The sequence below is a fragment of the Haemaphysalis longicornis genome, unplaced genomic scaffold (genome assembly GCF_048455015.1).
Source record: "Haemaphysalis longicornis isolate Haplotype H1 unplaced genomic scaffold, Haemaphysalis longicornis Haplotype H1 scaffold_7, whole genome shotgun sequence".
Taxonomy (NCBI): Eukaryota; Metazoa; Arthropoda; class Arachnida; order Ixodida; family Ixodidae; genus Haemaphysalis; species Haemaphysalis longicornis.
In genome coordinates, this window is record NW_027526422.1 from 129,309,129 (window position 1) to 129,333,950 (window position 24,822).

Below are 24,822 nucleotides of genomic sequence, written 5' to 3' on the forward strand. Positions count from 1 at the left end.
GGTCCTAAATTGGTTGCATACAATTTAGTTCAGTTGTAGTTGTAGTACTGTTATGGGTTATTTGATGAGGTGGATTGAGCCTTGCATATAACTGTAGGTAATTGCTCCGCCTAATCTCACACAGTATCGTACCAGAGACACAGAGAATCACCACTCATCACTTAGTCGTTAAAACTGCAAAATCCCACCACAAGACTTGACATTTCTCTTCGCAGAAATAAGGGGCCCCTTAGAAAATTAGTTTACTCCGTAGCAGCAAGGGGAACTCCTACCTTCCGGCGATTACGAAAACAGTCTATCTCCGAGTAGTTTTTCAATTTTTCGAGCAGTTCAGACAAAATTCAGGGAAGCTTGCCCTCACGCGGTAGTCTTGAATGGAGAAGCTATAGCAGGTGATCAGTATGGACACAAATTTGGGTTTTAGTATCGTCGTGGTGTCATGGCTTTCGTTGACAGCATGACATTTCAATGGCCTTATGTTGAGCGAGGTCAAAGTTAGCTCGTAGGTTTTGTCGACATTTTTGTACGCCACTCCGCAAGCGCGACGTATTGTCTCTAGCGGATACCTTGCGCGCCGAGCTCTCGATGCGCGGTTTCCTTTTCGTCCATGCGAACTATCCGCGGCCGCGTCAAGTAGAGTCCGTGATTACCTACAGCAGCTTCGACATTCAAGTCGCGGCCCTTCGACAGCACAGAGCGCGTGCGCATGACGACATGGGGAAGAACGAACTAGGGGCGTATGCTATGACCTGCTGTTCTCGTTCCGAGCATGTGTGCTAGGATACGGCGAAAGTTGGAGTTTTCTTGCGGCCCATGTTGGCCAGTCTCCCTAATTGGGTATTCATGGCTGGGCGAATGGGCACTCGAGGCGCGCGGCGAACTCTGCAGTTTTTTTGGCCAACACTGGCCAATCTCACTATGTGGGCATGTTTACCTTGACAAAACGAGCGCTCGAGGCCGGCGTGGACGAACGCTTGGCATTTTCTTGGTATTTTTAATTGCGCACTCTATACACTGACGGTCTATTTACAGCTTCGCTTTCAGTGTTATTTGTTAGGGCAAGAGGAGACAGGCAGCAGGGTTCGCTGTCAAGGCTGACGGGAACCGGGTTCTCCGCCTTATTAGCAGTGCTATTTTCAAGATGATGATGATCGGGATGCTGACAGCACATACCACACATGGGGGATTCAGCATCCTCCCGCCGCCGCAGTTAGCGCATCTGCCGCTAGAAAGTTGAGGCACCGACCAAGCGATGACACTGATGGTGGTTGTAGGTGACACTTTTCTCAAGTGCGCTGCGTCTCGATAAAAATCTCGTGTTGCATGCAAGAATGGTACTGGGGTCAGTAAGCAAGCACGTGTGGCTCTGTTGATACTATTCGTTGTACCCAGAGGCCGCTGAATTCTCCGCCAGCTCGAAACGCCTCAAAACGACTGGTAAGTTTCTTTTCGAATGCCCGCGCGATCATCAATACACTCGCAATAAATCCGCAGTCGTAACGTCTTGGTTTCAGTCCGTAATGTAGTTCCTTGTGTACGATCGTAAGGGCGTGCCACCTCTTCGGCTTCCACTGGTGCCAGCGTCTTAATCTCAGAAGTGCCGACCGTCGCCAACGTGATGTGCCGCAGAACCACACCGTGTGTTCAGCGTTTGTCGTGACCGAATACCGAAGGCGGTCTCGCACAACTGTCAACCGGTTGGATGTTCTACAATAATTTTTGTGGCCTGAGTTCAATGCGTTTGTCCATCGGTCTCGAGCATGGTAATAGCTGCCACTGTTTTCTTTCCGGTGTACTCCGATTCTGAGTACGTTACTTCTGTGATGATCCTCAACGCAAAGAACGATTCCGCTTTTTCTTGATAAGGTTTAGCTGTTTCCTCAAGTTGATCAGCAGTGACGAGCAGTGGTTGTTCAGGTTTTCCTGCTAGAGTAAGATGTAAGGACTTATATTCGCGCGCGGGTGAAACCTCACACATTTCGCCGACTGAAGTTTGTCGGGTTCGGGGAATTTCCGGGAAGGATTCGTCCTTCGTGAAGCCTGGAAACAACATGTACTCGAACTCCCACGATGGCGAGACAATGCGTGATTCTTCTAGAGATTGTAGTACTTTTGTTTGGATAAGGGCCATTTGAGTTTTCCCTAGCTCCGCGGTCGATGGTTCTCGCCGTTTTTTCTGAGAGGCTTGGGTGCGCTTTCTGTGAACGAATACAAGAAGTCTCTGGGCGTTTCTAGAAAGATGATTATTTCGGAAAAGGCTGTAGATTTCATATTTCAGAATTGGTTGTTCTCGAGGCATTGTATCCAATTGCTGAACCAAGCGCTCCCTCGGGAAAAGCAGAGCGTGTAGCGATCCGCATCCTCAACTTCCTGATCAATTTTATCTTCGATTAAATAAAAAATATGGGAGTCCAATTCTTTAACATCATATCTGATTTGATGAAGGTCCTCTAAGTTAGCTTTCAGCTTTGATACGTGGCTAGATGCTGAAATTAGCAGTCGGCCGCTACTGGTCAAAATTTCTTAAAGTCGGTACGGATATGGTTCCGCAATGAATGGAGAGCGTCCAGCTCACAAACTTGCTCTTCGGTAGCGGTACCGTTTGTGCAAAGCATGGTGGGCTAGGTGGGACGTGGCGTGTCTACGTCGGTTGGAGAGTTGCGGTCGGTTTTCGTCGGAGCACCGGGGATGGTCACGCTCGGTGAGTGTCGAGTCTGGTTAGTCACCTGACCCTCGATTTTTGGTTGCAGGCGTGTTCCCGTAGCCGGTCGTTTAGGCAGCGGCCTGTTTGGCCCATGTGTGACTTAGCGCAGGACAGCGGTATGTCGTACACTACCCTCGATGAGCACTCAACGAATTGCTGTCCGTGCTTCTTCGAGTAAGGCCGCGTGGAGGTTTTTTCAGCATTTACTCGTCTGCAGAGACCACTTAATTTGTTAGGGGCGCTGAACACTACATATACACATACTCGAGCAGCAACCTTCTTGCGTTTGTGGGAAATCTCATGAATATATGGAATGACAGCCCACTTCCTTCGATCTGTCTCTTTACGGTCTTCCACTGGTTTTCGCCTTCGTAGTTCCTTCAGGAGGGTTTCTGATATACCGAACAGCATGGGAGCGGGGAATCCTGCCTTTGTCAGCCGTTCAACTTGATTAGAGAAGCTGGGCCCCATCTCATGGCAGCAGGATCTGTTGAGGGCGTTGCGAAGAGCCGATAGGCGATGCCTCTTTTGACGATTGTTGAATGTGCTGTTTTGAAAGTCAATAGAGTCTTCTTGGAGCGAGGCGAGTATTTCCAGCACACGTGCTGGGGGTGCAGTGTCAGCACTAGGTCAAGGAATCTAAGGTGGTCATCAGAAGGTTCTTCGGTCGTCAAGGTGAAGCCCTGAAGGGTGGATTTGAACAATGTGAGAATGCAGTGCACTTGTTGCTGACCACACGAAGTTTCATCGCGCTCTTAAAAAACTAAAAAATCGCCCACGTATCGAAACACCCGCTGAGTCCCACTACCGACCAGGCTTTCGGCAAGTTCCCTGTCGTATCGTGCAAGCAGCAAATCGCTTATTACCGGAGCGAGGCAAGCGCTGATGCACACACCTTTGTCTTGGACGTAGTAGTCTCCCTTGAAGGCCATGACGGACGACTCCAGGTAGAACTTCAAAAGTCCCAGGAATTTTCCTGTCGCCGTCCCTGTCGCGTTCTGGAATCGAACGTTTCCATAGTTGTCGATGCCTTCTTCTACGACGTCAAGGAGCTCTCCATGGAGCAAAAAAATAAAGGTGCAAGTCCATCAAGGACCTTTATTTTTCTTTGCCCCATGGAGAGCTCCTTGACGTCGTAGAAGAAGGCATCTTGGCTGTCTTGGGTTCTCCACTGTTCTCTTCGTATTTCATCGTTGGCCTCTAAGTCTTCCTTAGCCACAGCCTGTCCAAGCTTTTCATGTATATGTACCCAAAAACTTTAGCTGTCCACCTAGATTTATCCATTGCTCTCAGCCTCCTCTCAATACCGGCCTATCAGTAGCGTCCTATTGCCGCGCCATCTACACTGTGCGCCGTGAGTGAAAAGCGCCCTCCGCCTCTCCAACCGCTTTGAGAGTTTCTTGTCCAACACGCCGCGAAAGAACCATTGGCTGGTATAGACAGAAAGCGCGGACGGGCACTCGCGTGAGACTCAAAGAACTACCGCTTGCGTGTCACGTGAGGGTGAAGTTCCCGTAGGTTGTTCCTTTTTATTTTTTATAAGTGAAGCCTAGTCATTCAGATTTGAAGGATCAGGAAACAGCAGAGTTGGCGGATCTAAGGGGCCATAACATAGCGTTTCTTAGGTCTGCCCCTTTCTTAGGAGAAAGATGGTTAAAAAGCGAAGTTTCTCAGTGAAAATTCAGATAAATCAAAGTCCAGAATCAACGCTCCTAATGTTTTAACTGAAAGAGCCAAAGACCGAACTCAAAGTCCAGCTCAACGCACCCAGGGTCCAAAGGCAACGCCAGCGCTAGGAACCCAAAAGAAATGCTGTATGCCTCGAATGCGATAATACCGGTTACAAAAAGACGCCCAGAATAAAAATCGAGGGAGCGACATTCGCCTCCGATCAGGAGAAGAGTTTCTTTTTTGAGACTCGCACTACCTCCTTTCCTCCTCGCCACTATCCCTCAGTTTACTTCGCAAACCGTTTTCTCTCTCTCCACTTCGCTGAGGTGAAATTTTGTTTAGCGATCCGCATGGACATCACAAAGATTGAACAGCTCCGCTGTTAGAATACTGTAAGACGAAGCCACGCGCATTGTCGGAACCGCCGCGGTGGCTCAGTGGCTACGGTGTTGTCCAGCTAAACTCAAGGGCGCGGGTTCGAGTCGCAACTGTGGCGGCCACTTTTTTTATATAGACAGAAAGCGCAAAGCCCCGTGTGTTAGAGATTTTGGCGCACGTTGAAGGTTCCCAGGTGGTCAAAATAGTCTGGAGTCCCACTACGGCGCACCTCGTCGCTTCTGTACCATCGGCGCGTTAAACCTCATAACCAATCCCTCAATCACCCGCATTGTTGGAGCTCGTTCGGAAGCCACGAGAAGTAAGGATTATATACTTTCCGGCAATCCCGGGACGCATCCATTGATATCTGGAATACTTTTCGAAATTGGCTGCCATCATAAACGTCCAGACATAAAACCTGCTGAATTAGCTCAACGGTGATGTCTCTTTTCGGCTAAGATACCATCCTTATAAAAGGCGTAAATATAAAAGGCATGGACGCACGGCAACAGCAATGTACTCACCGGTATTGTTCATTGCGCAGTTCACTGGACTCCTCACGGCCTGCAGCTGGATCGCCCCCTCTGAGACTGCGCACTCGTGTACCTCGACGCACAATTGCTGTGTGGGGGCTACGAACTTCCTTTGCCAGCCATCCGCATGCATCCCGATAGCCTTATCGTCGGTGAACAGACCCGGCCTGGTCCCCCCCCGGCTTATTGTCAAGATACCCTCGTTCTCTGGATCCCATCCTCAATGTCATCGTTTCCTTGCTTGTCGGACCACATAAAAGGGCACCCCAGCGGCCACCACGCCAGTGGGCATGGATGCACGGCAACAGCATTGTACTCACTGTTATTGTTCGTTGCGCAGGTTAGACCCCTTTCCATCCCACCTTGTAAATTCTTCAGGTCGGATGACCTCTGTATTGTCGTGCTTCCATGCCCGGAAGCCTTGCTTGATCCATTCTGTGCCTTATTTTTGGTATTATGTGGTGACGTTGAGGCAAACCCGGGGCCCAATGAGGAAATACTGCGATTGGCAAGAGAAACTAATGAGCGCTGCATTAGAATCGAGACTAACCAAACGAACTTGTCAAAGGCAGTCGACGAACTTAAAGCTGCTCATTAATCGGTCGTTGCTTCTGTTTCTGCCATCAACCCCCGCCTCGACGCCGTTGAGAAGCGGGCTACTACTCTTGAAGGGTGTCAGCGTGACACTGCTTCTGTAGGCCGAACTGATTATCTCCTTAATGAAATAATTACTCTGCGAGCAAGGCTTGACCATGCCGAGGACCGCTCGCGGCATGACAATGTTCTGTTTTTCGGTTTCGCAGACAACCCCAAGGAAAGTTGGCAGGAATCAGAACAGAGGATTTTGTCATTTGCCTCTGAAAAACTAGGCTTAGAAATCGGCGCCCAAAATATTGAGCGCGCTCATAGGATAGGCCTATATGCTCCAGATAAGAAGAGGCCTATTGTAGTAAGATTTGCTTCTTACAAAACAAAAGAGCTGGTGCAGTCAAAGCTATCGTTGCTGGACGATACCGACTTTTATATGAGAGATGACCTTTCACTAGCCACAAGAGCTGCCCGCAAGAAATTGCTTGAGTACGGGAAAGGTCTTAACACCTCTTACAAACTGCGCCACAATAGGCTCTCTGTTTGCGGTAGGAAGTACGTGTACAACGCTAGCGCTGACTGAGTGCATGAACTTAAGCCGACACCCTTTGCCTCAACACCTGCTGTATCATCCCCACGGTCGACGCGTTCATGGCGCGTGTATGGACAGCCGAGCGGCAGCTAGGAGTGCGCGAGGGGTGGTGGTCCTCAACATGAAAATAAAGCGTCCGTCCTCTGCACAAACATTCGTAGCCTGTACAGTAAAAAGGAAAGCCTGAGTGCTTTATTAAATGACTCCGAGGCTGATATTGTTGCACTTACCGAGACATGGCTGTCAAGTAAAATAGCGTCCAATGAGCTCTTGCAGTGCAACAAAAAGTACGTGGTGTATAGACGTGACCGTGGTTGTAAAATCAGTGGTGGTGTTTTAATTGCTGTTAGTGACCATTGGGAGTCTTTTCTAATCATGCTTCATTCTAATCTAGAGATTCTTTGGTGTTGCATAACTTACAATTTCAAGAAATTCATATGTGGCGTTTGTTATCGGTCCCCCTCCAGTGCTGGTGGTTTTTACGAGAGTCTTCACGATTGCTTGAACCAGATTGCCGTGCGTTTTACGGGTGTGCCACTTTTCCTTTTCGGTGACTAATGTTTTTCAACAATCAAATGGGCGCATGCGTGTCCCTTTGCCGATCCTGCGTCTGCCGAGGCTTCGTGTTTTCTTAATGTCTGTGCCAAATTTTGTTTGTCACAGCTTGTCTGTCAACCAACACGTGCCACGCCTACAACATCTTCTTTGCTTGACTTAATTCTGACGTCATCCCCTGACATAACATCCCCCATTACGCACGTGCCGGGGTTAAGTGATCCCGCCGTGCTTCACTTTACTTTTTCTTTTCCTTCCAATCGAATACCTAAGCGGCTAAAACTAATCAGAGATTATAACAGAGCTAACTTTGAGGCTATAAACGCTGAACTTTGCGCCTTTATGGATACTTTGCTGCCATCCGGCATGGAACAAAGCAGTCAAGACTAATGGTCCTCTTACAGATGTAAGGTTTTAGAATTAATCAATAAATACATACCTTTGAGGAATGTGTACAGCAATACTAATGCTCCCTGGTATACGCGTTATCTCAAAAGGTTATCTAATAAGAAAGCCAGGGTCTTCCGTGCTGCTAAAAAATCTTCAAGTCCGGTGCGGTGGTCTACCTATAAGCTAGCAGCAGCATCCTACGCGAAAGCTTTAAAAACGGCTAAAAGTAATTTTTTCCACTGTACCTTACCCTCCTTATTGGAAACTAACCCTAAGCGTTTTGGAGCACTGTGAAGCCGAAGCACGATTGTAACTTTTGTCTGGTAGACATGTCGGGAGAACCAATTCCGGACCATTTCTGTGCCTCTGTACTTAACAATAGCTTCGCAAATTCTTTTTCCGACCCCTTTATCAGTGATTTCCCTCACATGCAAGAGCCTAATTTTTTCCCTATGGACCCATTAGTTCTTGATCCTGCTGGTATTGCAGCCATAATATCTAAACTAAAAAGGTCGTCATCCTGTGGTCCTGATGACATTAACTCTAAATTTCTTCAGAATACTAAGGAGGACAGCTCAATTATATTGTACTTCATTTACACCGAATCTATTGACGACAGTTACTTGCCCAGGGAATGGAAGACCGGCAGGGTGGTTCCACTCTACAAGTCAGGTGACGCGCATAACCCCTCAAACTACCGTCCCATATTCATTTCTTCAATCCCTTGTAAAATCCTCGAACACATAATATTCACTCATTTGGTTAACTTTCTCGAGTCTAATCAGTTTTTTCATAATTCCCAACATGGTTTCAGAAAACACTTCTCTTGTGAGACTCAAGTTATAACGTTTACGAATGACTTGCATGCATTTCTTGACTCCTCCTTTGTAACTGACTGTGGCTTTCTAGATTTTTCCAAAGCGTTCGATAAAGTTAATCATCAACTTCTCCTACTGAAATTACGTAATTTGAAAATTGATCCCCAAGTCTTACAATGAATAGAAGTATTTCTTTCTAACCGAACTCAGTTTGTGTCTGCCAACCAAACTAACTCCCCTGAGGTACCTGTGTGCTCAGGTGTACCTCAGGGCTCTGTTCTAGGACCCTTACTTTTTCTAAGATACATTAACGACTTACCTAGTAATATTTCTTCTTCTCTTTGCCTCGTTGCTGACGATTGTGTGCTTTATCGTAAGTTTACTAGTTCTTCTGACGTTCAATGCCTACAATCTGATCTTAATAATATTTCTACTTGGTGCACACTCTGGCATATGGAGCCCAACATAACTAAATGTAAAGTGATGAGGATATCCCGTAATCAATTATTTTTTGTCCTGGTTATTTTCTTAACAGTACCCCATTAGAGTCCGTAGTGGAGTATAAATACCTTGGTGTGCACATAACTAACAATCTCTCCTGATGCCGACACATTGATTTTATATCTAAGGCTAACCGCATGCTTGGATACTTAAAGCAAAATTTTTCCTTAGCACCTTCTTCTCTCAAAAAACAGTTATATGTTATTTACGTGCGCCCCATACTTGAGTATGCTTCGTCAACGTGGGATCCGGGATATACTAATCTCACTAACCAAATTGAAGCTGTACAAAACCGTTCGGCGAGATTCATACTTTCTAACTATCATCGTACGGCGAGTGTAACTTCTATAAAATCCAACCTGAACCTAACTCCTCTCGCTTCACGTAGAAAACTGTCCCGTCTGTGCATATTTCAGAAAGTGTATCATAGTAACCATGTACTCAAATCAGGCTAGATAGAACCCGCACGTTTCATATCTGAACGTCTTGACCATTGTCACAAAGTTTATATCCCGCACCAAAACACTGTCACCTACTCCCATTCTTTTTTACCGAAAACGTGCCGTGAGTGGAATCACCTGCCTGCTTCATTAGCTTGCATTACTAACCATGACCATTTCCGACAAACATTGTCAAATTCAGATTTGTTGTAAGTTTTTTTCTTCTTCTTTTTTTGCCTTCTACTTCCTAGTAAGGAGTGCTTTTTCCTTGTGTATTGTTTCTTTAATATTGTATTGCATGCTTGTGTCGATCGGCCGTTTCTGTGTTCTCGTACGGCGAATGATGTGCGCTTACCATTTGCTTTTCTTTTGCTCCAAGTGTGATTGCGTTTATGGCTGCGTTTAGTGCATTTGCTTTACTTTTTTTACTGTATGTTTTTGTGTGTACAATGGTTAAACAATTGTCGGGTGCTTCTGACATCATTTTTGCTCTTTTATGTGAGCCCCTCCCCTCTACAATGCTTGTATGCCCTGAGTGTAAAATAAATAAATAAATAAATAAATAAATAAATAAATGAATAAATAAAAAAATATTTGTCCCACTGCTCATGTCTCCTCGAAAAAAATCACAGTCAGCATTAGAGTACACAAGGAAAGAAAGAGAGTGATTATGTGTAATAATAATGGCGGCGCTCAAGACTTCGCGCAACTAATGACCTTAGTAATCAACATTAATAATAATAAAATAATAATTAAGTAATACAGAGGGATTTTATTTTTTCTGATGAATGCAATACAAAGAGATATGTGATATTACCATGCGCCAGACCTTCCTTGCGCTAGGTCTCCTGAAACCTAGACGTGTGTCATTCTAATCAAAAGCAAACTTTGTTGCAAGCATTAGGCACTCTACAGAATACTAGGGCACAATTCTTCATCCCAGGTGTCGTAGATAGTTCCTGGGCAGGCCTGGCGGTGAGCCTCCCTGCAAGCTGTAATCTGTGGGTTCGTTGCGTTCTCGAACATCCACAGACGGCAGCCTGCATGGCAGAATAACGCATTCCAACACGATTCCAACACCATGCATTTGAACTGAGGTCAGGGAAGCAGACAATCGACGTGACAAAGGTTTTGCATGAAATACACGTGTTTGGTTTCCCTCGCACTCATGCGTGTGAGTGTTATACACATATATATTGTTGAAATACAAAACATTCCTCTCGGCACTTATATATAATCACGTGTTTCGAAGGAGAAACGTGGAGATGCATATTTACAACTTCTTTCCTATTACCTCGTATTTGCGTGTCTTTTTTGGCGTTACATTCTTTGCCTTGGGGCCCAGTATACTTCGGTCAACTTCTTTTCTGCTACACCCTGTTTGTGTCTCTTGCTTTCGTTCTTCCGTCTGACTACGGTAATCAAACAATCACGCAGACGGGCACACTTCACAGCTTCCCTATGATAACGGTTTTGCGCGGGCATTGGGCGCGTGTTTAATTCAAGTGTCATCACGGTAAGGTACCATGCGGCCCGCGCTATTCTAGACCTTCTTGTTTCGACTTCGCAGTTTGGTGAATTTTGTGCAGAAGGAAAATTAGCCCTTCAAAGCCGTCTATTCGCTGCCAATCTCCGAACTGGTCATGCGCGTTTTGTTAAGAATAGAACCTCCTGTGCTTCGCCGGGAAACGGTGTGAATGCGCAGCTGGTGGAGGGGGTGAGTGAAAGAAAACCACTTTATTTCTCCAAATTGCGGTGCAGGTGGGAGGGATGGACGAGGCCCACATGGCTTAGCAACCGCAAGGGCCCCTGCTCTTATTTGCTTGATCCACCACGTGCGTGCTCCCTAAGAACTGTTCGCAGTTTTTAGGGTGGGGTGAAGGTAAATGGGTCGTGTGGACCCACACAGAGCAAACAAAAGCGTGCATCTCATTTGTGGCAATCCTTGCAGTGTGGTGGTATAAACGTTGGGGTTCGTTGTAGGAAGTGTGATTGTATGGGGGAGGCAGTGTCGTTGTAGGAGGTGCCAAATGTTGCGGCCGCGTGGCCTATAGCTGTGGGCTCGGTGAAGAGTAATGCCGGCGGAGGAATCGCTAGTGCTTGGTGACTTCTAGGTATATTAGAAAGGCGTACGGAGAACTTGTTTGGACGCCGTTGTAAGGCGTGAAAGAGGAGCCAGCCCGGGTCAGCAAAGCTCGAGCACCATGCTGCTACTTTGCTGACCAGGCTTCATATTCCACCTGATTATTCTCACGTTTTTTGTTTATTCTGAACCTCAGTCGCCTTTTTTACCAGAAAACACTACTACTTTTACAATGGGGCTTTTTCACGGAACTGCTAACCTAATGCCTAAAAGTTAGACTCCCTAAATTGGAAGCCTAAATAAGACCTAACCTATTGTGCCCAAGCAGGGCAAACGCAGGAAAATTAAAGAGCATTGGTCAATCTTTGATTTTTTGATTAAACGAAAAGGGAGAGGGACGGCCGAGTGGGAGGGAGAAGTTACAATGTTGCCAAAAGTAACGAAGACTATGGTATTTCGATGGCATTAGTAGCAAAGCAAGGAGATATGGGGCATATGTACCTTGGCAGTGAGGCAGCAACGCTAGATCCTCTTAATGTAGCTTAATAAATCCCATAGCGATTAGTGTTAGGCCGCAGCCCTCTGTCGTTGTCATGATGGTAGTCATCGAAGTTTCCAGACTCATCCACCATCTTCATTGCCAAGTGTCATAAAAGGTGAATGTAGCATAACAAATTGCTGCAGTACGCGAACGTTAGAAGAATGAACTTTTTTGCGCCATGCAGCTCACTGTTTAAGATACGTCGCCGCCCTCCCTACTCCCAAGATATACGTAGAACGTGCGAATCTGCCAACAAAGACTCCAACGCCGAAACGAGACTTGTCTAACGTCGTTCAGTCGTCCTGACCTGGCTCCTTGTCAGAGTGGAGGGGGCTATCCTGCAGGGCATTTATTCGCTTACAGGTGTAGAGAACACCGTGTAAAATCCTGTACACCTGCCCGAACACCGGAATAAAAAGGGAATATTTCTGATTTCATAGGATCCCGCAGCAGCTACGACAACTTGACACCAGGAGGCATCTAATATGCAATATGGATATTTCAGGGAACCCAGGATCTGCCAGGAACGGATATGGCGCGACGGGACCGAATTTGGGGATAAGGAGCGTACGATCATCGGAGTCTGCAAGTGTTGTCCACCGCGGCTTACTGGACGATATCGTTCCCTTGCCTGGCTTCTTCGTTATTACTCCAATTTTCTTTTGCGAGGGTTCACCATGTAGCTATGAAATCAACGTACTCACAAGAAAAAAAAGTGGCTGACTTCATGTGTATTTATCGCTTCTTTTCATACAATTTTCTGCTAGTGATCCCTTGTCCGGTTGTCTCTGTCTGCGTTCCGTCTCTCACTGAGATGCAAAGAATGCATTAACAGCTTACGCAGTTCTGCAGTTTACTCTACAATATAATATCACAACCCACTCCTCCCTGGCTTGGAAGTGTCTAAATGTTGAATTTTTATGCTCAGTCGTTATAGCGCATCTCTTAGCTACGAAGGCATAATTAAATTCCACAACAGCAAAGCTATGACCACCTTTCTTTTCAAGCTGTAAACGTTTCTTACCAACGTACGCAGGGTTGAAATCCAATACAAAACAGGCTTCGGAGTCAGCATACAGCATCTTGTATTGGTAATGCTTGCTGGCGTCTGCAAACATGAATTGAAACGAGAAACTGAGTGGGGGAGCAGTTGCTTGTATTAGTAACACCAGTAACGCGGAGCACAAATCAAACATTAAAATATAGGGCGCTGATTTTATCTGCTGCTGCTTCGGCTTGCGTTACTCATTATGCCCTCAAGTAGTGGCCAACTCATTTATCGGAAACAAAATTGGTTTATATTGTAATGTTGAGTGGCATTGAATAATATTGCGACTACTGAAAGAAAGAAACAGATAATCCCTCCTAATCATACGAATGCCTAGGTCGATAGCCATATGAAGGCCTCTGGATATAGCTTCCAACCACTCCTATTTTTTGCCATCTCAATTGTTCTTAGCCCAAAATTTTCTTTTATCAGTGGCCAAGTGAGTTAGCGACCGTCCTTTACTTCTTGGCACGTCTCTGGGCATCAATTTTCCAGCTGTGGTGGTACAAAGGGTGGTGGTACTTCTGTCTGGTAATTATAGTAATATCATCGAGAGTTGCTTTAAACCCCAAAACTTTACGTTCCCATCCGCCGGAGTCTTTCCTTTATTGTTCTATGGATGCTTTGTTAAAGTGGCCTAAATTTTTATCCCACTTTTCTTGATAGATTTCTCATATTCTCCCACATAAATAATTACAGAATTGCCGGATCAGTTTATACTTGTAGTTGGCACGCAGGGCGTGATTTTCAATACGCGTGAGTGCTTTTGCATTCTAACAGTTGCGATAAGCACTGACAATTTCATCCATTCTTCGTTTCAAGTAGTGCTCTATCCCCATGGCAGAGATCTGTTCTGCGTGCATGTTTAACATATTGTTGACTTATCCCCGTTCTTCGTGAACTCTCCGACTGGCTTTCTAAGTACAGCTTTCGAAAAGTTAATTGCAGGGCTCCCCCAATTTAAAGAGGAAGAGACTGTGTTCTGAAAATCTCAACTATTTTCGAAACCCTCGTATCCCAAAGACGAGGATAGGTGTAAAGACTAAGGACAAGCTCAAGGATAGTAAAGCCAGCGTCTCGTGCACTTCCGGAGCGAAAGCGTCTCATCGCTCGTTCATTCCATGAGGGTGGGGGATTGCGTGGAGTGCGACTGGGATGCAAGGCCATGAAAATAAAACTCGCTCGAAGTTTCTACCTAATTTCTGTGTCAAGTGAACGTCGAGGTTTAAAATGCTTCACTGGTCATACTTTTGGCTCACTGCAATGGTTCCTATTTTATATCGAACACGCTTCGCCAGAACGAGGGAATTTATTTAGCGTATCCTCATTACTTACGCAGTGAGTTCCTTTTTTTGGCTTGTTGAGCATGCTTGTGATATCTTGTATTTTAAAATATTGATATAACTTGACAAAGCTGTGCCAGGTGCTGTGCGGTGTGTGGCGCCTGACGCGGCGTATAATAAAAAGGCCGTTTTGGACGTGGCACAGAAAAAGGTTATATGTAATGATTTGCTTCAGGATCTTCTTGGAGAGCTCGCCAAATACACAGCTGTTCTTACCAATGTCCACAGTGATATTGACCACATTGGGTTCATCTGTAAACGTATATGTCTCTGTGAATCCGTATCTGAAAGCAACAGCACAATTTTTGTCTTCAGAAGCACTTCAAACACAACTACAGGGTGTTCATACAATGTGTCAGCATAAAAGAAAGACAGTACATTTTGTATTACATATATCGAATTTTAGACTGCTTTTTGAGACCATGCTTGCTTTAGTAGAGCAGGCTACCTGAATAGAAACAAACAATAGAACTTTAGTGTGAACGACCTTTTATAATTGGCGTTTTATGAAAGCGGTATTACGCGTGACGAAACAGTGCTTAATACGCGTGGCACTATTCGACTGGAGTCGCTCAAAATCTTTCTTTGTGAATTCTACGAATTTCAATGAAAGTTGGATTGCAAATACACCGAAGCAAATATAGCTGGTAGTAAGAGAAGGATGTGGAAAAGTATAAAAAAAATATTTGTGGCTGGAGTGCAGCAACCTATAGAGCGACTCACCTCGAGTCTTCAGTGCCCGTTCTGCAGAGTTTTTTTCAGCGGCTTGTCAAATACCACTGAGCCTTGTGTGTCTCCGTACAGCTACTCTTTCCATAAGGCAATGCTAACGGTGGCTAAAAATGTAGTTTAATGCTTCACAACAATTTTTAGGGATGGAGACATCGCCACTTACATTCAGGGGGTTACAAATATTTGCGATTCATGCAGTGATAAAAATGAGGCCATGCCGGATTCACTCAAAATAAGTATCAATAGCCACGATGTGCGCAAGAACCTATGCTTATTCTCAATACAAAAAGGGTGCAGTGTTGCCCGAAAAGCAAAGCGTCGATTCGCGAGAGCAAATTATTAGGCAGCTGTAAGAAGCATATATAGTAGTTTTATCGGTTGCATGGACTTAAAAACGTTCGCTTAGTGACTGACTAAGAAGTAAATAGCGTCGTGTCGGAGTGCACAAACAAAAATGAACAGTGACCGTGCACACGCACAAGCCAAAACATGCCATTTCGCTAAGAAAACAACACAAAAGGTTACACAAATGAACGAAAACAGGGTGCATAGCATCCAACCACGCTGAGGCCTTTTGTGTGAACTCTAAAGCAACTGCAATTTCTCATTATGATTTTATTTTGTTTAAATTGAACTGCTTCGTGTTGTATTAAAAATTGTATTGCGACAGTTTTATATCTGAGGTTTATTCGTTATTTACATCGGCGAATTTATATTTTCCTTGCTTTCTGCGAAAGATCAAACGTTCGCGCCTCTAAAGGCGCGAACACAAGAACAACACCATAAAAAAGGAACCGGAGCGACATAGTGTAAATTATATATTTGGAATTACGTCGTACCTTCTCGAGTGACTCTTCATCAGGAAAGTATTTCTTGATTATATGTTCGTGATCTTTCATGACCGCTAATTGGCTTTATCATTGATGTGTCATCGATGTATTTAACTGAACCCACCTAATTGTCGAATGGCTCATCTGAGGGACTCCTTTGGTGCGAGAGAACCCAAGTTGTAGAATCTAACAACCCCGGACTACACGTGGACTTGTAAGTACTCGTAGAAGGCAGACAAGCAGTCACCTCAGTGAACACTTCTTCGAAGTCGAATAATATTTCTTCAAGCTTCAAGTGCAGCTGTTTCTGATAGTTTATAGTAATATATATATATATATATATATATATATATATATATATATATATATATATATATATTACTATAAAAAATACCCGGAAAAAGTTATCGACGACGCTATTGTGCGAGCCAACCAATTAGACCCTAACGAAATCTGTAAGAAAAAAGCCCCGAACGGGAACCCGCAAACTAACTTAGTTTTAACCCACTCATCCTCCGCTCCAAGAGTGTCAACCGTGCTAAAAAAACATCACAATATCCTAATGCAAAGTGACCGCTTAAAAAGCATATTCCCCGAACCACCACGCGTTGTCTACCGGCGTAATAAGAATTTAGGGGACTTTCTTACTAACTCTCGTATCAACCGACCGGCAACTACTGGCTACATGCCCTGCAATAAACCCCGATGTAAAGTATGCCCACACATGACCACTACACAGCGCGCCACCAGCACGGCTTCAGACTACTACGTAAATATAAAAGGTAACTTTAACTGTGACTCCGCTAATATCGTATATCTTCTAGAGTGCACTGTTTGTAGGCAACAATATATCGGCCAAACTGAAACGCCCTTCCGAATACGGTTCAATAATCACCGCTCTCATGCAAAAAGCTGCCCTTATTTGCCCCTGTCAAGACATGTGAACAGTCCCGGGCATGCATTTGATCATCTTAAAGCAACGATTTTAGAATCCGCCTTCAAAACGCACCACGACCGCGAGGTTCGGGAATCTTATCTCATTTATAAGTTTGGGTCAGCCACACTTGGAATTAATGAAAGTTACGGAAAATTAACGTGCTTATCCCTCGAATAAACTTAGTGGCTTCATAATTTTTATAACTATGTTCATTATTCCTACCCTCGAGTTTGCCATCAGAATTCGCAGAAACTCTCCTAATACAGCAGCTTTGTTAGCTTAATGGGGCTCAACAATGCCATTTGTCCGGGAGAAGGAGGCCTCGTTCCCACCACCACTTAAGAATGTTTAACTCTTTGTGATCTATTCATGTTTAACCTTTTGTGACCCTACCTATTTCCTGTTCGATTGCTAGCTTCTGTGAAATGCTCTTTTGTGCCCCCTATCTATTCTCTTCATCCGCGGGGGCCACACCCATCTTCGCTTTCCCTAGAACCAGTCTCCCCAGCCACTGAATACCTTGCTGTATACTCTTCCCTTTCTTTACAAACCGCGGTTGACCATTTTCCCCCATTGTCTGAACTTGCAACCCGCGCGGCATACGTTGACCCGTCATGGTGCAACCTTGAACGCTGCATTGTTAACACGACCCCTTTTTCTCTCTCTTGCTCCCCCCCCCCTTTTTTTTTCTTTTTTTTTCTTTTTTTTTTTTTTTTGTTGTTGTTTGTTGGTTGATGTTGTAACGTAGGCGTAGCCTGACTGTATGCACACTCTCCATTTGCGAAACATTTTCCATTCCTTCTTACAGTTTTATGCAAACCTATATAAGAAATGTGTTCAATGTTTGCGACACCATAATCATGTAACTTTACTCTGAAGAAGGCAAGTCCCATTGCCGCTACGTAAGTAAACATTGTTTGTTATTGTTCTTGCTGTGTATCCGACTCTTTACTTATACTATTTCTGCGCGCTTTGTGAGTTTATCTTTCTCTAGATTTATATATATATATATATATATATATATATATGTATATATATTTATATGAGCAATATCAAGTGCTAAATCTCGTCGGCTGGAGGCCCCCCGGCAATATGAAACGTTTCCGGCAATAAACAGGCGAGACGATATTTTTCTTGGAGAAAGCAGAATGTGGAGGGATGACATGTTAGTATAATACACGTGTTAATATAAAATATACTCATCAAAACATCAAAAAACGCAATGGTACATATTCTCACGACAGTGTTCCGTTTTTGAAGTAGAGAGTGATGGTATTCCGGTTGTTCTCCTGGCGAACGAGGATAACGCAGTCCTGGGTGATATTCGGAGTTACGGCATCAAGGTAGGCGGTTTGGAATGCCGCGTAAACCTGAACAGAAGCAGAACATGAAAACATTTTTTCTTGATTGTAATAACGCCACCATGAACATTTGTTGAGATGACAGAGAATATAGAAAAGCATGGGCGTAGCCATACTTTAGGCGTTCCTTTGTCTGGAGTACATGGTCACCGCTATTCGCCAGACAGCTGATTTAGAAAGGGAATGAAATCCGTTTTATGCGGCATTTCTCGGGTGGGCGTTAACTAAGCCCCCCAATATTTAGTGGTCAGGCTTGTCGTCGTAGCTCGTCCATTTCCACGCTATCTAGCCACCGTGGTCACGCCGCATTACGCACCAAAATAGAGCCCCGCTGCACCACCCACCCAAAAAGTGGCTTCAAAGATACACTCACTTGACCATCAATACAGCCTTCAGGCCAAACTTGAGAGGATACTGGAACAACGGGTTTATATAAGCACAACTGTATATAGGCGAGTACTTCGTGTAAGCTGGCCAAATTGCTGCGTGCACATTCTCGTTAAAGCTTTTATTGGCATCATTATACAAGGTAGCCATTCGCACGTTGGCGTCTACTAATTTCTACTTTTAGATCCTCATCACAAAACCCAACATCCGTCAAACCAGGCCAAAATATATTTTCTTTCACCATCATGTCCTTTCGAACGTCTGTAAAGGAATGAATTGCTATTTCCTGTGTACCGCGGGTTGTCCATTCCGCAACAATATAACGCCTCTGCCGTAAGGGTCCTCCTGGGCCCAATACAAAGTTTTGTAGACTGCTAATATTCTCCTAAGCTTCGTAGAGTCCGTTTCTGTGCGTTTGGCTAATTTTTAAAGAGACAGATAATTTTTCCCGGAGGATTTGCGGTCGCGGACTTATTGATATCCTTCCAGGATCTTTCTTCGAAATCGTGTTCAAATTACTAACCTTCTCACATCACAGGTGCAGGAACCTCGCTATCTGAATTGGCAGAGTGACAGACTGAAAAAAGTGGTTCGTGATTTCTTTGAGCCACGGAGCAGCATCTTAGGACGATGTTTTGTTAAGAAAAACGCTCATTAGGTTTAACTTGTACACTCTTGTCTGCGTTTCAGGATGGTATCGAGCCTATCTTGAGGAGTACGGGAACTGTCTTGGGCAGTATGAAAATTTGCTGTCTCCACGCTTGAAAGGGAACCTGGAGGGTCTACCGCGCATTGTTGCAAAAGTTCGTGGACCAGCTTAAAGAGTAACCACAGCTCACATCACGCATTGCTTCTCAGAAATTTGGAGCATAGCATCTAAGTGAAGCCACGCCTAGGCTATATAAAACATGCCGGTTCCAGGGCTGCCCAGTACACTAAGCAACCTTCTGCCTCTTTGCGTGCGGTGGAAACAACTGACACTTTATGTGTCATCGGGAGCTCAACTATGTTCCTGTAATGAAACTGCAAATCATAGGTCTCATCACCCGTCTGCGCGGACCGCTGTAATGCTTAGGCGGACGTCGCAGGCCTAATTGCTAGGTTTTCTCACCAAAGAAATGTTGCATGGTGGACCAGAATTGCCGCCGCATGTTTCCGCATTTACCGCCATTGGCATGAAGACTGAAAGGAGCAATAGAGACGACAGTGCCATCTTTTCGCTCGTAGTACCGGAGTCTCTAATTTACACTTCGGCGCAAATCCCCTCAGTGATCTGCTAGCTGCAGCAGTATCTTATATTGGTGTCGCTGCATCAGCCATCTGGAAAGTCGGCCCAATCAAAAGGGTTATTCATTGCCATGAGCGTGTTTGATGAAAATATTTTTTTGATAAAAACGAAAACATTAGCTGTCCTTCCACCAGCCTATTACCGTGCTTTGTGTCTTTTTACACAGCAACCTACGCAGTTTGGCTTTCACACAGCTGTGTTCAGCTTTGGGAATACGCACATCATGTGACTTGCCCTTGTTTCTTGCATGAGTCCGTGGCTACCTCTACGTGCCACATGGATACATGGCATATACGTTGGCGCGCTGTTCTCAAAAATCTCGTGCTTTTTGTGCAGTTCGTATCCCCCTTATATAATTTTTAGTACGTCGCAATGTTATGATTCCAGTGTTCCTAGAAAACTTCGTTGTTTTCGACCTGCTGACCTTCGAAACAGAGACTAAATACACGTATGGTCCTAAATTGGTTGAATACAATTTAGTTCTGTTGTAGTTGTAGCACTTTTATGGGTTGTTTGATGAGGTGGATTGAGCCTTGCATATAACTGTAGCTAATTGCTCCGCCTAATCTCCCACAGTATCGTACCAGAGACACGGAGAACTACCACTCATCACTTAGTCGTTAAAACTGCAAAATCCCACCACAAGACTTGACATTTCTCTTCGCAGAAATAAGTGGCCCCTAAGAAAATTAGTTTACTCCGTAGCAGCATGGGGAACTCCTACCTTCCGGCGATTACGAAAACAGTCTATCTGCGAGTAGTTTTTCAAATTTTCGAGCAGTTCAGACAAAATTCAGGGAAGCTTGGACTCACGCGCAAGACTTGAATGGCGAAGCTATTCAGTATGGACACAAATGATCAGTATGGACACAAATTTGGGTTTTAGTATCGTCGTCGTGTCGTGGCTTCCGTTTACATCATGGCATTTCAATGGCCTTATGTTGAGCGAGGTCAGAGTTAGCTCGTAGTTTTGGTCGGCATTTTCGTACGCCACTCGTACGCATTTTCGTACGCCTCTAGCGGATATCCTGCGCGCCGAGCTCTCGATGCGCGGTTTCCTTTTCGTCTATGCGAACTATCCACGGCCGGGTCAAATGGAGTCCGTGATCACCTACAGCAGCTTCGATATTCAAGTGGCGGCCCTTCGACAGCACAGAGCGAGTGCGCATGACGACACGGGGATGAACGAACCAAGGGCGTATGCTATGACGTGCTGTTCTCGTTCCGAGCATGTGGATACGGCGAAAGCTGGTGTTTTCTTGCGGCCAATGCTGGCCAGTCTCCCTAGTTGGGTATTCATGGCTGGGCGAATGGGCACTCGAGGCGCGCGGCGAACGCTGCAGTATTTTTGGCCAACACTGTCCAATCTCACTATGTGGGTATGTTTACCTTGACAAACGAGGGCTCGAGGCCCGCGTGCACGAACGCTTGGCATTTTGTTGGTATTTTTAATTGCGCACTACACACTGACGGTCTGCTTTACAGCTTCGCTGTGAGTGTAATCTGTTAGGGCAAGAGGCGACAGGTAGCAGGGTTCGCTTTCATGGCTGACCAGAACCGGGTTCTCCGCCTTATTAGAAGTGCTATTTTCAAGATGATGATGATCGGGATGCTGACAGCACATACCCCACATGGAGGATTCAACATCCTCCCGCCGCCGCAGTTAGCACATATGCCGCTAGAAAGTTGAGGCACCGACCACGCGATGACACTGAACGTGGTTGTAGGTGACACTTTTCTCAAGTGCGCTGCGTCTCGATTAAAATCTCGTGTTACAAGCAAGAATGGTACTGGGGTCAGTAAGCAAGCACGTGTGGCTCTGTTGATACTCTCCGTTGTACCCAGAGGCCGCTGAACTCTCCGCCCGCGCGAAATGGCTCAAAACGACTGGTAAGTTTCTTTTCGATCGCCCGCGAGATCATCAATACACACGCAATAAATCCGCAGTCGTAACTTCTTGGTTTCCGTCCGTAAAGTAGATCCTTATGTACGATCGTAAAGGCGTGCCACCTCTTCCGCTTCCACCGGTGCTGAAGCCGGCGTCTTAATCTCAGAAGTGCCGACCGTCACCAACGTGATGTGCCGCAGAACCACACCGTGTGTTCAGCGTCTGTCGTGACCGAATACCGAAGGAGGACTCGGACAACTTTCAATGGGTTGGCTGTTCTGGAATAAGTTTTGTGGCCTGAGTTCAATGCGTTCGTCCATCGGTCTCGTGCATGGTAATAGCTGCCACTGTTTTATTTCTGGTGTACTCCGATTCTGAGTACGTTACTTCTGTTATGATTGTCAACGCAAAGAACGATTCTGCTTTTTCTTGATAAAGCTTAGCTGCTTCATCAAGTTGGTCAGCAGTGACGAGCAGTGGTTGTTCAGATTTTCCTGCTCGAGTAAGATGTAAGGACTTATATTCGCGCACGGGTGCAACCTCACACATTTCGCCGATTGAAGTTAGTTGGGTTCGGGGAATTTCCGGGAAGGATTCGTCCTTCGTGAAGTCTGGAACCAACAAGTACTCCAACTCCCAAGATGGCGGGTCAATGCGTGATTCTTCTGGAGATCGTAGTGCTTTCGTTTGGATAGGGGCCATTTGAGTTTCCGCTAGCTCCGCGGTCGATGAGAAGTTCTCGCCGTCTTTTCTGAGAGCCTTGGGCGCGCTTTGGGTGAACGAATACAAGAAGTCTCTGGGCGTTTCTAGAAAGATGACCATTTCGGAAAAGGCTGTAGATTTCATAGTTCAGAGTTGATTGTTCTCGAGGCATTGTATCCAACTGCTGAACCAAGCGCTCGCTCGGGAAAAGCAGAGCGTGTAGTGATCCGCATCCTCAACTTCCTCATCAATTTTATCTTCGATTAAATAAAAAATATGGGAGTCCAATTCTTTAACATCATATCTGATTTGATGAAGGTCCTCTAAGTTAGCTTTCAGCTTTGATACGTGGCTAGATGCTGAAATTAGCAGTCGGCCGCTACTGGTCAAAATTCTCTTAAAGTCGGTACGGATATGGTTCCGCTACAAATGCAGAGCGTCCAGCTCACCAGCTTGCTCTTCGGTAGCGGTACCGGTTGTGCCAAGCATGGTGGGCTAGGCTAGACGTGGCGTGTCTAGGTCGGTTGGAGACTTGCGGTCGGTTTTCGTCGGTGCACCGGGGATGGTCACGCCCGGTGAGGGTCGAGTCTGGTTAGTCACCTGACCCTCGAAAACGGCGGTTGAAACGCCAATGTTGGCGTCGGTGCCTTCGAGGGAGTCGGTGTTCGGTATTCAGTCACTCTCAGCCATGGTGCCAGGTGGCTCAAGATGAGTCTGCGGTGAACGTTTTTGGGTCTCATATGCCTGCAGCCACTGGAACCCCTGCTGCTCTCCAGTTCGGTCACTGCTCTTCTTCCCGGGTTTGTCGGCGCCAAATATTAGGGCAAGTGGAGACAGACAGCAGGGTACGCTGTCATGGCTGACTGGAACCGGGTTCTCCGCCTTATAAATGGTGCCATTTTCAAGATGATGATGGTTGGGATGATAACAGCACATACCCATCATTGGGGATTCAACATAATGATCATTGTCACCGGGAACACTGCAGTTGGGGTACAAAAGGGATGAGACAGTGCGGATTTTGTACAGCGAATTTGGTGTGCGGGCTGAGGCTGTTCTTGCTCGATGGAGCAGACAGGCAGAGGCTCTCTTCAGGCCTTTCAATTGTCGCAAGGATAGAGCCATTTTCCTTAACTAACACCTTACCATGGAAAACAAGAGACTACTCGCAACGGCGCACTCTAAAGAAACAGAAAAAAATGGATGTTTGTGGGGACTGAGGACTGTGTTATTAAGGCGCGAAAAACCACCAACAGTCACATATTTCCGATTTTGAGTGGCAACTGCCTTTCAGCGTTTGATGATGATGATGATGGTTGTTTTTTTGGCGCAAGGCCGACTAAGGGCATAGAGCGGCAAGGAAATATTGTTTTATGAGGACGAAGTGACAGTAAGTGTAAAACATTTACTTAAACATATATGTGAAATGACATAAAAGGAAATATAGATGACTGGTGTAAAGGGCCAGGGTTTTACCATGCCTGGTAAGATATGAGTTGTAAAAACTTGACATCGCTAAGAAACTTAAAAGTACGCTTGCGGGTGATGATAGGGTCGTCCACTAAAAAGTACGATGGGTGCAGTGGAATGTGTTGTCTGTATAGTTGGGCGAAGTGTTTGTGTCGTGTTGTTTCTAGTGCCTTGCATTGTACGAGTTTATTGATTATTGATAGGCCCTCTCCACACCCGCTACACGTGGGTCTTGGAGATCCAGTGAGCAGGTGGGAGTGTGTTGCATGTGTATGGCCTATCCGCTACCTTACTAAGGTCAGTTCGGTGTGCCTGTTGGTTGAGTCAGTTGTGTATTGTCCCAAGTGTGGCTTTATTACATGTAGTTTGTAGTCTGTCTGTTCATTCCATTGTGCTTGCAGTTTGTTACAAAGCTGTTGTCGAATTTGCAACTTAAGGTCACTGTGCGGTAGTATTGTTATGTCAACTGTGTTCCTGAGAGCGGCGGCAGCGGCTCTATCAACAGCAACCTTATTGCCAGCTATCTCAGTGTGGCCTGGAGCCCAGCACAAGACCAGAAGGAGTTTTTAGGCATATATAGACATGATAGGGTTGAGAACCATATTGATAATTCTGTTTTTGCGCAGCTTGTGTGATGCCAATGCGCACACAACGCTCAAGGAATCAGTATATATGATGGACTTTGGAATTTTGTGTTCAAGAATGTTTTGTGCAATGAGTAAGATGCCATATGCTTCATCTGAGTAAATTGTGGTGTATTTCCTTATGGTTCTGCATGCATCAAAGTTTGGCCCATGAGCAGCGCAAGATACCATGGGTGCAGTTATTGATGCGTCATTATAAAACTCTCCACATTGATACTTATACTGCAGGGACAAGAAGTGCTACAAAAAAAAGCAGTTTGTGGTACCCTGGTTTTATCAATTTTTATGAAGGACAAGTCACAAGATACAGGTTGAAGCTGACAGGGTGGTAAAATGTCAGTAAAAGAAGATGTGTAAATGTCTAAAAATGAGATGTTGAAACCCGAAGCTTCCTGTCT

The 24,822-nt window shown here is 45.4% G+C and overlaps 2 protein-coding genes across 3 annotated transcripts in view; one reads left to right on the plus strand and one right to left on the minus strand.

Moving 5' to 3' along the window:
- LOC144146967 (uncharacterized) overlaps positions 1-24,822 on the plus strand; it is a 494,123-nt gene that overhangs the window by 370,333 nt on the left and 98,968 nt on the right. The gene's annotated exons all lie outside the window — the stretch shown is intronic.
- On the minus strand, positions 9,941-19,760 carry LOC144145113 (uncharacterized). The gene is made up of 5 exons (XM_077676614.1): positions 19,544-19,760; positions 17,924-18,054; positions 14,402-14,469; positions 12,819-12,902; positions 9,941-10,210 (listed from the first exon to the last, which is right to left on the minus strand). The coding sequence occupies exons 1-5, from the start codon at positions 19,643-19,645 to the stop codon at positions 10,080-10,082; spliced, it is 516 nt and encodes a 171-aa protein (XP_077532740.1). The 5' UTR covers positions 19,646-19,760; the 3' UTR covers positions 9,941-10,079.